At 51.6% G+C, this 12,740-nt stretch overlaps 1 protein-coding gene across 4 annotated transcripts in view; it reads left to right on the top strand.

The window, feature by feature from the left end:
- LOC112981158 (mitogen-activated protein kinase kinase kinase 3-like) overlaps nucleotides 1-12,740 on the top strand; it is a 77,228-nt gene that overhangs the window by 56,679 nt on the left and 7,809 nt on the right. For all 4 annotated transcript variants that reach the window (XM_064505698.1, XM_064505697.1, XM_064505695.1 and 1 more), the window contains 7 exons: nucleotides 3,058-3,191; nucleotides 5,833-5,906; nucleotides 7,878-7,945; nucleotides 9,875-9,967; nucleotides 10,912-11,106; nucleotides 11,835-11,983; nucleotides 12,589-12,720. In XM_064505698.1, coding sequence (XP_064361768.1) covers nucleotides 3,058-3,191; nucleotides 5,833-5,906; nucleotides 7,878-7,945; nucleotides 9,875-9,967; nucleotides 10,912-11,106; nucleotides 11,835-11,983; nucleotides 12,589-12,720 — 845 coding nt within the window. The remainder of the gene's footprint in view (nucleotides 1-3,057; nucleotides 3,192-5,832; nucleotides 5,907-7,877; nucleotides 7,946-9,874; nucleotides 9,968-10,911; nucleotides 11,107-11,834; nucleotides 11,984-12,588; nucleotides 12,721-12,740) is intronic.

The following is a 12,740-nucleotide window of genomic DNA, read 5'->3' as shown; positions in this document are numbered from 1 at the left end:
AGCTTCCTTCTCCGCTGCTTGTGCCGATGTGTCCTGAGCCCCTGTGAGCTTGGGCGGCTGCCCACAGACCCTGCCCAGCTTGTTAGGGGGCTTCGCGCCTCCCCGGGGACCCCTGCTCGGTGTCCCAGCAGCGGTGGGTGAAGTTTTGGGCAGGATCTGCTGGGGTGGGGAAAGGGTGAAGCTGGGGAAGGCGGAGGCGGAGGAAGCCAAGCCTGGCACTGGGGAGCTGGCTGTACACGCAGCACCGCAAACTGCACATCCTGCATGAAAGCCGCTGCTTAAATAAAAATAACAGATGGGAACATGAAAGACCCCAGCAGATGCCAGCAGTGACTGCGAGTCTCCGTGCTGGCCTGGTTCGCCCCGCTTGGGACGTGCTGTGCTCTCGTCTCAAGTATGTGGCTTTACGTTATAGCGCATAATGTAGAGCAGGGATCCCTTCCCAGAGCACCTTGGTCCAAAGGGTAGCCGAGGTCAGACGCTCCACCGGTGCCAACCTGCAGAGTTCCTCCGAGTTCAGGGATCCCGAACAGGGCTGCTGAGCTCTGGCCAGGCGTTTGGCTTATCGACGAGTACCTGCAAGCCTGTCTCTAGGTGCACAAAGCTGGGTTATCTAATATTGATATGCGTCGTGTTCCCCCCCAGTTTCTGTTTTGGGCAGTGCCGAGATGGCCTGGGAATTTTGTTCCCGCGTGGCCGGGAGCAGGGACGTAGAGGCGAAGCAGCAGCCGCTGCTCCCGTGGGTGTGAAGCTGCGTGAGTTACTCACCGCAGGTCCTCCAGGGGTTCATCCACCTGAACAGCCTGACCGAAAGGGGGTCGGATTTTATCCAGCATTTTCCAGCCACTCAAAAGCCTGCCTGTTTCGTTTAACTTCCTTGCCTGCTGGGAAATGGCTAGTGTCTTATCCCCTTTTTAAGTTTTTGGGAGGAAATGTGGTTCTGGAAGGTCAAACACGACTGACCCGAGTGCCTGGGAGTAGCTGCACGGGCAGAGGCTTAATGTGAGATGAGGCAAAGTCTTTACGCTTCTGCAAAGTCTCATTTAACTCCCTGGAGTTGACGCCTGGGTTGAGAGTCAGACAGGACGTGTGCAGCTCTTCGTACGATCCGAGACTTTCTGGGAAACTCTTGGGTTATCGTAGTAAGAGATCGCAGCACTGCGCAAGCAGACCCACGCCCTAGAGCAGCAATGACAGAGATGCTCCACAGAGCGAAGACACCGCAGCTGCACCATGTCAAACCATCTAGCAGCTTTCTGGAGCCAGGACCACCGTAGTGTCTCTGTGCACCGTTCTGGATTGGCATCCGCTAAGCAAGTGAGGGAATGCTAATGCAGTGATTTATTCAGGGTGCCTGAACCGTTAAACGGTTAAACATATTTATTTATTTATCTTCCAAGATAGGATGCTGTACTTCCCAATTGGTTTTACTTCTAGGGCTGGTGGAAAGCCAGTTCACTACGAGCACTGCAGCACTCGAGAGATCCCTCTCCTTGATCTTGGCATTACTTCAGTTAGACTTTTTTTTCACTGCATTCTTATCCTGCAGGAAATCTGTGAAGGAGCAAATAATAATAAGAAAAAAAGTAACTCAAAGCCGTGTGATGCTTGTTTTTAAAATCCAAGCAAGGAGCCTGGAGGGAGATGTACAGTGGGACAGAGATAGCTGTATGTTTGGTGTAAATCCAGGAAGCCTGATTTAATCATCTCTAATGCTAGTGTGACACTGTTAATGTTAGCAGCTCCTGATGTGCATTGGGTTAAGCGAAAGGTGGGGACTCGCAGATCTGTGGTGCTGATCATGCCGATGGAGTTACGCCAGAGATCAACGTGGTGCAGTAACCGTGATGCAGAACAGCAGCAGAAATGTTTTGTCGATGGATGGGCACTGGCTTTTCACGATGCGATAGACCCCTTTCGGCACCTTTTTCTTGGAGTACTGTGCTTAGCCCAGGGCATGTTGTGCCAGATGATAACGGCAAACTGAGGAGTTTGCGAGAGTGCAGCAAAAATCAGTAAGGAGCGTAGGGAAGTGCATCTCCATATGCTTTCCAGCTCTTTAAAGATGTGTGCCTTTTAGAGGTTTTCTTAAAAGAACAAGTTGTTGTGTTGTGCAAAGGCCCGTGTTGCACAATGCTGGCCCGTTACCGCTCCAGCACGGAGCGGCGCAGACCTCCGTCAGCAATTCCTCGCGGCAGAGCGATGACAGCCCAGGGAGAGAGCAAAGGAACTGCAGAAAGGCGAGGGGAGCCAAGCCTGTGCAGCCGGGCCAAGTGAGGGCAATGCTCCCTAAATCCTAAAAAGGCACGAGGAATCAGTTCAAGTGGATCTGGGGGAATACGAGGGAGGGATGGGATTTCCCAGGGATTTCCAGGTGGCTCTGCCTGGTGTGGAGGCTCTGCCGGCTGCTGCGGGGGAGCCTCCGGGGCTGCCCATAGCAGACATCACCCTCTCCCAGGAGGGAGCTGGGACAAGCTGATCCCGCAGGTCATCTCCCTGTCTGTGATTCTTGGACACGAGGGCTGTTTTTCTTTCCTTCCTTTTTATTTTCATATAGGGAAGAAAGAGCGGAGGTGGCTATTTCAGTGCAAATTGCTGCCCGTATATGAAATGTGTAAGCAATGTTGTATAGCAAGGCCGTTTCCCAGGTCACCGAACAAGGTGGTGACATGATCCAGGGAGGAAATACCCAGAGGTCAGGGAGGGGAGGTGGGTTGGGAGTTCAGGTTTCGCTTTGAGTTTGCCTGGTTGTATTACGACCAAGCTCTGGAGTCCTTTTCTTTCTGGCATTGGCAGGGTGCCCAGAGCCAGAGCAGAGCTCTCAGGGTCCAGGGTAGGTTGAAAGCTAGATACCATACGACCCCGCAGCGAAACGCAGTGTCCAGGTTGCAAAAGCTTTGTAGGGTGCCCCTGTTGTGAAGAGCATCACATCTTTAGCTCCTCTGTGCCCTTCCACCCATGTTCAAACCCAGCCACCTCTCCAGGAGGTTTTTGGTCCCTGGAAAGACTCGGTGGCAATTCCTTCCGCCCTTGACCCGCGCCTTTGCCCTGTCCTAGGCTCTCTGCACACCGGCCGGAGCTCGCCGCCGCCGGGCAGCGTTCCCGAAGAGCAGCAGCAGATCGCTCGCCAGGGCTCCTACACCAGCATCAACAGCGAGGGCGAGTTCATCCCCGAGACCATGGACCAGAACGTAAGTGAGGCCGGCACACGTGGGTTAAGCTGGAGTGAGCTGCTCGGGCCGGCCTTTTCCAGGGCCGGGGGTCTGGGAGAAACCGAGGGCCCCGTTTCCAGGGACGCTCAAAGCCACCCGCCGCGGTGGTTGCAGCACACTCGGGCATCTCGGGTGGTGCTGGAGGAGCCGGGCTGCGGCGTGTGCATGCACACCGGGCCGCGTGGCCGCAGGCTGCCCGGATCCCAGGAGCGCGCGGGAGCGTGCCAGCAGCCACCGGCCTGCGATTGCGACAGCCCCGCGACGCGTGGCAGCGGATCTCGCCGCTCCCAGTGCTCTGTTCCTGCCTGAGCTCTGGTTACAGCACTTGGCCCTGTTTGTAGCCTCTCTCTGTGGGTTTCATCCATCTCTTCTTTCCCCTCCCCCCCCCACCCTTTTTTTTTCTCCTTTCTTCCCATATTAAACAGTTTGTAGATCAAAATCCCTCAGTAATAAAAGAGCAGCTTGTTTTTAAGCACAGCAGTGAGGAATACCTCCCCCTCGAGCTGCTTATGGCACGGGGGAGTCTTGAGCATCGAGGGACCAGCAGGCAACCCATTATGCCTCCTTCTGCATTTGCATCTCCGCTCAAGCTCTAGCTCCGGAGGGCTTGACGTAGGTGGTACCCTGGGCTCACGTGAAGCCAGGAGGGCTCGCTGGGTGCAAGACCGGCTTTTGCAGAGCTCTTGGGAGGACGGGGCCAGTATCCACCGCTTGCCCGAGGGACGCGGAGGAGCCCTAAGCCAAGCAGCTTCCACGAGCAGGCAGTGGTGGCCCCGGAGGATCCCGCCCGGGGAGTGTTTCCTACGCGTGGATAGCACCCACCAGCTCTGTTCCAGTGAGCGGCCCCTGCCAGCGTTTCCATGGCAAAGTTGTGTTTTTAACGGTTTATTATGCAGCCATTAATAAAATACGAAGTCGCTCCGGGTGAGTCTTGGCAGCGTCAGCGCGCAGATGTATCTCGTGCTCCTCGCAGCCAAAAGCTGGCTCTCTGTTGCTTTTTACATGACTTCCAAACGCCTTTAGTGGGATTAAGACGAAGTGCGTGTGCGCGCAGGGGGAGGGCCCGCATGAAGTCCCCCTTGGGTGTAAATCAGCATGAGTCTATCGACTGCTGACGGAGCTGCGTTAGCCCTAGCTGGGCGCTGAGCTCTGCCCCCATGATGCTTCCCAGCTGCTCTCCTCGCTTCTCCCCGGCATTACGCTGTGGGTGGCCTTGCTGCCCTTCTCCCCGCAGGCGGGTATGCACTCGGGCAAGCTGAATGTAGGAAAATCCAATTTTGTTTTTTGGCTTTTTTTCCCCTCAGTGAATAGCCATGCTTTACCCCGTGGCGATTTAGCCCTCAAAATGTCCTTAGGCTACAGCTTTTTATGTGCCTGCTGCAAAATCACCTGTAGCCTGGCGCTCGCTGCTTTTTCAGGGATGCCGCTTGAGACCAGCTTGGTAGAAGGACAGAGGTGGAACATGGACCCCGCTCAGATTCCCAGTTCTGCCCCCGTTTCTGTGCTTTTGGGGAATGACAAGTCTCTTCCAGCATTATGTTGATGTCGGGGAGAGGCCGGCTGGGCTTGGCACGGCTGGCAAAGGTGGGGAGTCAGGGCCTAACGGGGGTCTTGCTCCTCCTCGGCTGGTGCACTTCGAAGCCTCAGGTTTTGGGGTAAAAACTGCAGAGAAACGCTTTCCAAACGGGGCTGGCCCGCCAAAACAACACGAGCTGTTATGACAACCGGATAAATAGGTCTAACGCAGGAACAGCACAGGGAAAGGGAGGCCGTTCCCGCATCCGGGGAAGGAGGAACGGCTTGGGTGCCGGAGCCGGCGGAGGGTGCCGCCGCGCGGTGTTTAACCCTTGCCGCTCGGCTTCTCCGCGGAGGCGCCGGGCCGGGGGCTGGCGGCAGGGCTCGGCCGCGGCGTTGCAGCCAGGAGAAAGCGGCCCGGGGCGAGCTCCGCGTGGGAGGACGCGTGCGTAGTCCGTAGGTTCGCCGCTCGCTACAACGGCTCCATTGTTGCTAGCGGCTATAAATAACCCCGGCGAGCACAATGTCTCATCCAGGAAGCGACACAAATGCAGCTTTTGACTCACGGAGCTGGCGAGAGCCAAGCCGGTGCCTGCAGCCAGAAGCCCCGACAAGGCTGTGCTTATCAGCAGGGAGGAAGGCTGCTCTTGCGTGCCAGGGCTGCTCGGTGAAGCCAGGAGCCTGGGGCGCCGGTCCTGGCCCTGGCACCGGGTATCCAGTCGGCCTTGGGCACGTCATTTGTGTCCTGATTTTTATTTTTTTCCCCTCCTCTCCAAATACTTTGAGCGCTTTGGATCTCACTGATTTCTCAGCATGCTCTGAGTATCAGGGTGCTAATCCCCTTTGCCTCGCTTTCCCTACTAGTAAATAACAATATCGAAGACTAATAATCCAGAGAGGGCTTCATCAGTGCAAGCTTTCTCTGGGAAGAAAACTCTCCTGTTAGACTAGATACCATGTCTGCTGGGGCCATATCGGCTGGTGTAAGTCAGTTGGCTTCAATTGAGTCACATTGATCTGTTCAGACGCTCTCTAGCAGCAGCAGAGGGACTGTGAGTCCGGGAGCTTGAAGGATTTATCATTTTCCCCTTTCTTTCGCTATCAGATGCTCGAAGCTTTCATCAGCCTGGACGAGTCGCTGTCTGGGAGCTGCCAGTCGCTGGACAGACCTGTGGACAGGTGAGTTGGTCGTGGCACCACGTTCACAGCAGAAGTACAGGCTCTTACACGCAGTGGGAGCACGGTGGCATCGGTCGCATCCCCTGAGGGTCCTGCCAGGATTAAGATGCACCTGCGCAGAATGAATTTATCTCATGTGCCAAGAAATAGAGGCTAGGGCAGAGAAGTGGGCCATGGCGTGATTTGTATTGCAGCAGCTGGACCACATACTTGGGGGTCTGCAGACCAGCCTGCTGTTGTTCGTCTCTAGGCTCTCTGAATCTGTCAGGTCCTCTCCTACCTCTCTAAGCTGCAGCCACTGTCGATACTCCCTTAGCCCCCCCATGCCTGCTCCCCCGGGCTTGCTGCCTGCCCTCCATTGACCGCTTGTAGATCTAGCAGCCCCCTGGGCACAGCCAGCGGTCCCAGCCGCGGCAGGCGAGGTGCTAAGGACACCAGACGATCAGCAACTAAGTTTAGCTTCTCGGCAGGAAGCAACTAGGACACGTTGTACTGAAGCAGACGGCGGTTCAATAGTCAGTGCGGCGGGTTAGGTCCAAGCTCACACGTGTGCCGGGACCGTACGTTTGCTGCTGTGCGTGGTAGTTTGTCTGTGAGATGCAGTGTCCTTTTGGGAAGCAATTATTTCTTTAGCCCTCATCAAAGTTTTTCTTTCTCTCACTGGTTTTGCCGTGTAGCACCAAGGCTGCATTGATTCGATTGTGTGGCGCGCTGCGGCTTTGCAGCGCTGCGCGCTTTGGATCTGTCTCAGCGTCAAGGTCCGTTTCCTTTCTGTGGATTTTAATAATTTCCTGTGATGTATTTGCTCGTTGTTACGGAAGTATTGAAGTTGGATTCCTTTTGCTCCCAGCCTCTATGGCCCAGCTTCAGTTTTGCGTAGACTTTGCTAGGAATAACACAAGGAGCAGCACAGCCTGGTTATGATGCTCTATTAGGAACAAAGAGGCGAATGCAAGGCCTTTTTGCAAGAGGGTAGCATAGGTGATTCACATACAAAAAAGCAGGCAGCTTTGTGCAGTCGTGGGGTCTAGAGAGCTGGAAAAGGCGTGAAGAAGAGGGCTAGACTCTTCAAAGGCAGGAAAAGGAGCAAGTATGACTATTTTTGCAAAGATGTAGCTGAGGCCTTGCTGCCAATTGCTTGAGATCACGTTAGCCTCAAGTGAGCAGAGGAAGGCACTGAGCACTGTTAAGAAATAACACAATAAATTTCTCTCCCCCGTAGCAACTCAGTCATGGTTAACTGTGACTTTAGTAGACTTCAGAGCACTTTACAAACAAAGATTTCTACCGCAACATCCATTTTATTAAAAGGGAAATTTAGGCACAGAGCAAAAAAGCAAATCAGTCCCAATTGCCCTGCTGGCCCTTACAGAGGCTAGAATGAAATTTGGGTCTCCAAGATCCCTCTGCAGTGCTTTATCAGCCTCTCAGTGTGGTTCAGAGACCTCCAGCCTCGTGGTGTGCCAGGAGGCTGCGTGTGCCTGGTGGCGTACGGACCCTCCAGGGTGAAGGAGATGGAGGACGATGTTGCAGAGAAGGGTGGTCTGTGTGAATCAAGCATGGCTGAAGGACTCCCAGTGTGGACGTCCACGGGAACTAAGCAATTTTCACAGAAAATTGCATGTTGAGCACTTGATATTCAGGGAAGAGAGGAATCTGCAGCCTTCCTGTGCACAAGAAGACATATGAGGTGCTGAGGTGCAGTCTTTGGTCACATCATTTAAGCCTGGTGACTGTTGTTTGCAGAATCATGGGAACATGTTTGCACTGGTCACAGGAGCAAGCTGTTGTCCTGCAAAAAACAGCATTCAGTCTTGTGCAGGCTGAAGGATGGGAGCTCAGTTGAGTGGACTGATTTGACCAGGGGGTCTTTCTGTGCAGTCAGTGCTTTCTGCATGTAATTGCTTCCCTTATACCCACAGCCTTTAATAAAGTAATAAAGTGACTCCTATCTTTTATTCTCTTTTGCAGCCCTCCCTTCTCCCAAACCCCTGTTCCTGGAAGGAAGAGCCATCCCAAAGACAGTCTCGATTGCATGGGTAAGCACTCTTGGAGGTTTGTGTTCACTTAAAAGCACAGAAAGCAGGCAGTAAAGTGACCGGATAAAGGCTATTAGAGAGAAAGTACTGCATGAAAAGTAATTAAAAACCAGCAAGCAAAACAGCTCCATTGCTTAGGTTACACTTCACAGATGACCCTGCAATGATCAAACACAAATAGTCTGCAAAATTGAAGGGCCCAGAGCATCAGACACAAGCTTGTCTCTCTCAATCCTCACTTAAGCCTTGTTGGCTCTTGTGGCAGCAGTAGTAGCACCTAAGTACCTCGGGGCCTGATTCTGGATTCAGCTCATGCCAACAGCAGTCCAGATTGGCAGCAAGTGCCCTGAAGTAACAGATGCAAGTGCATGAAGCTGCTGAAAAATCAGTGCTGGGTGAAGGTGTTGAATGGGCCTGGCTCTTGCATTTGTCTGGAAGTAACTGCAAGGCACCAAGAAACAGCCTCGTGGCACCACCTTTTATTTCTAATAAGGTTCTCGTGAGTGGCGCTTTCAGGGCCCTGACTTCCTACATTGCAAAACCTGCATCCCAAACTCTCCCAGGAATTAAACCTTCTCCATTCCCGTTAATAAGAGACAGACCTAGTAACGCTGCACATGCTGACAAGGAAAGTGTATTGCTAACTCGCAAGGATCATAGGTTACTGCTTAATCACATATAAACATCCAGCTGGTTAAGTCATGGAAACTCTGTAATATTATAATGACTTTCGCTATTAAAAATGAACAAATGGCAGTCAGCCTGTAGCATGATAACACATTTCTGGCCAGAGGCAGGATTTCTAGATTGAACTATAGGGCTGAAGCTACAGTCAGGCCATGTTGCTGAAGTTTTAATGCGTCCCTGGTGGTCAGGCGGGCATTTCGCCTTAAAATGCCACGCGGCATTGTTGCTCGCAGGTGGCTCGCCGTGAGCCTCTTGACCTGTCGTTGCTGCTTGTCTTGCTGACCATATTTCAGCCATTATGCGCGCCTCCGGTGCGCTGGTGTAATGGGGAAATCATGCCGAAGCGCGGCCGAGGCCAGGAGCGGTCTCCAAGGAGTGGCTGCTGGCCCCAGGCTAAGACAAACAAACACTCAGAATGGGCCGTGTCATTAGAGCTGGATGGAGGAAAAACAGGAGGTGAAAGATGGGGGGGAAATGACAGATATTTTAATCTGAAATTGTTCAGTGCTACCAGCGATGGCTTCCTGTGCTTCTAGTTTTGTTTTTTTTTGAAGTGTATATTTATCTCGTATCTATCCATCCATCTCTCTTATATAATCTCCTGTGTAACTTTACTCTGATGCTCTTTAATCATTTCTATATACTTTAAACCTAGTTTTCTGGCATTTAATCAAAATAAATGTAGATGTTCGGGGCGCTATGGGTTTATATCAGTCTCCAGCTTTTAGAGATCAAGAATCACATTTGAGAAGGATGCGAGGGGTTGTCCCATGTCAGCCAAGCATTGGATTTTTGCATTTCCTTGGGAAGAGCTGCAATCTGAGCAGAGACTTTGGACTGGATCTGGGCCTGCCCGTGCCTAGCAGTTTTGTTTCTACACTAATTTTTGTATTTCCACATGGAAATAAGATGTTCAGTACTCAGGCTTGGAAACCAGACGTGGTCTGTGTTAATCCCCTGCCTTGTTGTGGACCAGAGTCCACAATGCCTGTGGTTAAACCTCTGTTGGCTTTAGGGGGACCCAGGCTAGAGCATCTGACCCTTACTTTCCACTAGCAATGGGTGGCTGTGGACAGATTTCAGAGCAAGCTTTGGCAAATGCCTTGCTGTGCAAACGAACAGTTTGCTACCTCGTTCTTCCCTGTAATTTGGCCTAAAGGCTGGAATGCTTTTCTGTAAGAAACACTGGGCATTCAGTACTGAGCTGGTCTAAGAAATGGGTCTCTTCTTCTCTCCTGTCAGATTTCGACATCCCGTTCTGTGAGAGGTTTGGGAAAGGTGGGACCTTCCCTCGGCAATACCACCTCTCCCAGAGTCGCAAGGACTACAGCGATGGTAAGAAAATGATGGAGAGTTGGCGAGGGAGGATTGTGGTGTGGGATCGGCTTGCAACAGTGCCTGGGACTAGAGAGACTTGGGAAGGAGGTGTTTCCAATAAGGGGTTAAGGACCAAGTCATACGGGCTTTGCTTGCCTCTTCTGTATCTTCTAGGAGACCTTGAAGGTCTGCTCTTTCTCATCCTTGGCAGCATCGTGGACTGCCCTCCTTTGGCAGCCAGCCTTCTTCCTCCCCTCAGTCGCACGCTTTTGAGGATGCTGGTTTGTGTCCTGTACAGCGGGCTTCTCACAGAGCTGTCAGAAATCCCCTAGCAAATCAGAGTAGTGGTGTCTGTTCACGTTGTCTCTGTTTTAAGCTGATGAACTCTGAACTTCAGGGACCACTCCATCGCCTCACTGCTGCTAGCTTCTTTCGCTGTGCAGTACTGCAAGTGGTGGGAAGCAAAACTGAATAAGGATCAAATTCCCTTGGGGAAAAAAAAAAATACTGAGGGCATGCAAACAGCATACTGAGCCTTCCAGAATGAACTTCATTCATCTCTTGCTGACACATCCTTGTGCAAGTAGTTATCGTGCAATCTGGCACTGCTTGTGTGGTCATTTGCGTTGTGGTCTTAGGGGATGCCAGGGATAATTTGCAGTGTAAATCCCTGTCTGTTAGAGTTTAATTGTGATTAAAAACAAACAAAACCCTAATTTAATTAAACTGTTGCAAACCCCTCTGGAAACATTCTGCATTAGATGTAATCCTGCCTGCTGTTAACGGCTTTTAAATTGAATTAAAAATGTTCACAGGGTTTTGCTTCAGTTTCATTAAACTTGTTCTGTTTCATTTGTAGAGGTGCATCACTGCATCTGGGCAGCCATGTGAGAAGGTGACGATAGGCAGATACAAGCTGCCGTGTGCATTCTTGCTGTAACTCTCCCCTTTTTCTCACACAGGCCGGAGGACTTTCCCCAGGAGTTATTTCCCACAGGAGAACTTGTTTCAACTTGTCCCTTCTAGCCGAACCAAGAGCTTTAATGGGGACAGTAAGCTCAGCACCTTGCAGTATGACGAGTACAGACCCAAATGGTGGAACAATTGTGAAAAAGGTCTGCAGGTCTTCAGCACCTCCCCTACTAAAGCTAGGAACTGTAAGTGAATCAAAGCATGCAAGTGTCTGAAGTCTCAGTATATCTGGACCTCAACACAAAATCGAGTTAGCATGGCTTAGGGTTAGGGTTACTGAGCAGCAGCTGAGCTGTGCCAAGAGTCTGGGAATGCACTCCGATTCTGTCCCCAGCAAGAGGCAGACTACACTAGCTTACATTTCAATGAGGAAGCCTTAATATAACACACTCTACCTTACCTTGGCCTTGAGTTAAGTGTACATACGGGCTCAGCTGGTGTTTATAATGTGTTGAGCTTCAGCAAAATGCTTGCGTGTTGAACTCAGTGCTCGCACAGTGGAAGCTTCCAGGAGACCTGAGATGCGGGAACAAATCAGTTCCCTGTTCTTTGTCCTTTGACGTTGCTGTCACCTCAGCACCCAAAGATGGTGTTACAGGCTAGTCTGATATTGCAAGACTGCCCATGTTATAGAAATTGGTGCATTCTGGCCAATTCAGTGATGGATTGCAACCTAGTGAGATAAAACTGCTGTTCCCTGCTTGGGTTGCAGCTCAGCTGTGCTGTATCCTGCTAACCACCCTTATAGCTGGGGAGAGAAAAGGTTCAGCATTGCCCAATAAAGCAGTTTTTGGAGGAAAGACTCTAAAGAAAGGTGGCATCATTGCAGGTGTGATCTGCAGTCTGTACGGTTAGAGAGTCCATGATGTCTCTGTGCTGTGCTCTTTTCTCAACTCCCTTGTCTCTCCTGTAGCTCTACAAGCACCTGTGAACTGGAGGCTGGGGAAGCTGCTTGGAAGAGGAGCTTTTGGGGAAGTTTATCTCTGCTATGACGCTGACACTGGCCGGGAGCTGTCGGTGAAGCAGGTGCCTTTTGACCCTGACAGTCAAGAGACAAGTAAAGTGAGTATGAGGGCAGGACTGCCTTCTGTAGCATGTTGTGGGGTGTAGGGGAGCTGAGAAGCATGTGTCCCTGCTAGAAGGCAATGCATGGGACACAGGGTGCCTTGTGTTTGCTTCCTTGATATGGAGTGGTCCCCAGTGGCCTGTGATTGCTTGTGATTGACAAGCTGACACTGCGCAGCATGCTTTGGTGGTTTCTTTACCTCCACTCCCAGTACCTTGGTCGTGTTGGCCCACTCTGTGTCTCAGATCTCATCCCTTGTAGGTCTGTCTGCTCTTCCTTAGTTTTAGCCTTCTTATTCTTGGCTCTGGGAACTGCATTAGCTTCGTTGGTGCCTTCATTCACACCTCATTCACACCCTTCCAGAAAATTACCTCGAGCATAGTTAAATAAGTAAATTTGTCTTAAAGCCAAGCCCTTGTGTCTCTCTCCTTCAGTTCCTCAGGGCAGCTCTCTTCATTTCTGAGCCTTACGTGGCTGATGTCCTAGTGGGCCACTTCACAAGTGCTGTAAAAAGAGTGTTTAGCACTGAATAATATTGGGGTAGTATTTCTGTTCTGGTGAGGTACGTGTTTGCCCATGGAGCATGTCTGTTTTGTTGCAGGAGGTAAATGCCTTAGAATGTGAGATTCAGCTGCTGAAGACTCTCCGGCACGACAGGATAGTGCAGTACTATGGGTGCTTACGGGACCCTGAGGAGAGGAAGCTGTCTATCTTTGTCGAATACATGCCAGGGGTAAGTGCAGTTCCTGCTAA

The sequence above is a fragment of the Dromaius novaehollandiae genome, chromosome 2, assembly GCF_036370855.1.
Source record: "Dromaius novaehollandiae isolate bDroNov1 chromosome 2, bDroNov1.hap1, whole genome shotgun sequence".
NCBI lineage: Eukaryota > Metazoa > Chordata > Aves > Casuariiformes > Dromaiidae > Dromaius > Dromaius novaehollandiae.
The sequence above is the reverse complement of the archived record's forward strand: the minus strand, read 5'-3'. Positions and strand labels throughout refer to the sequence as shown.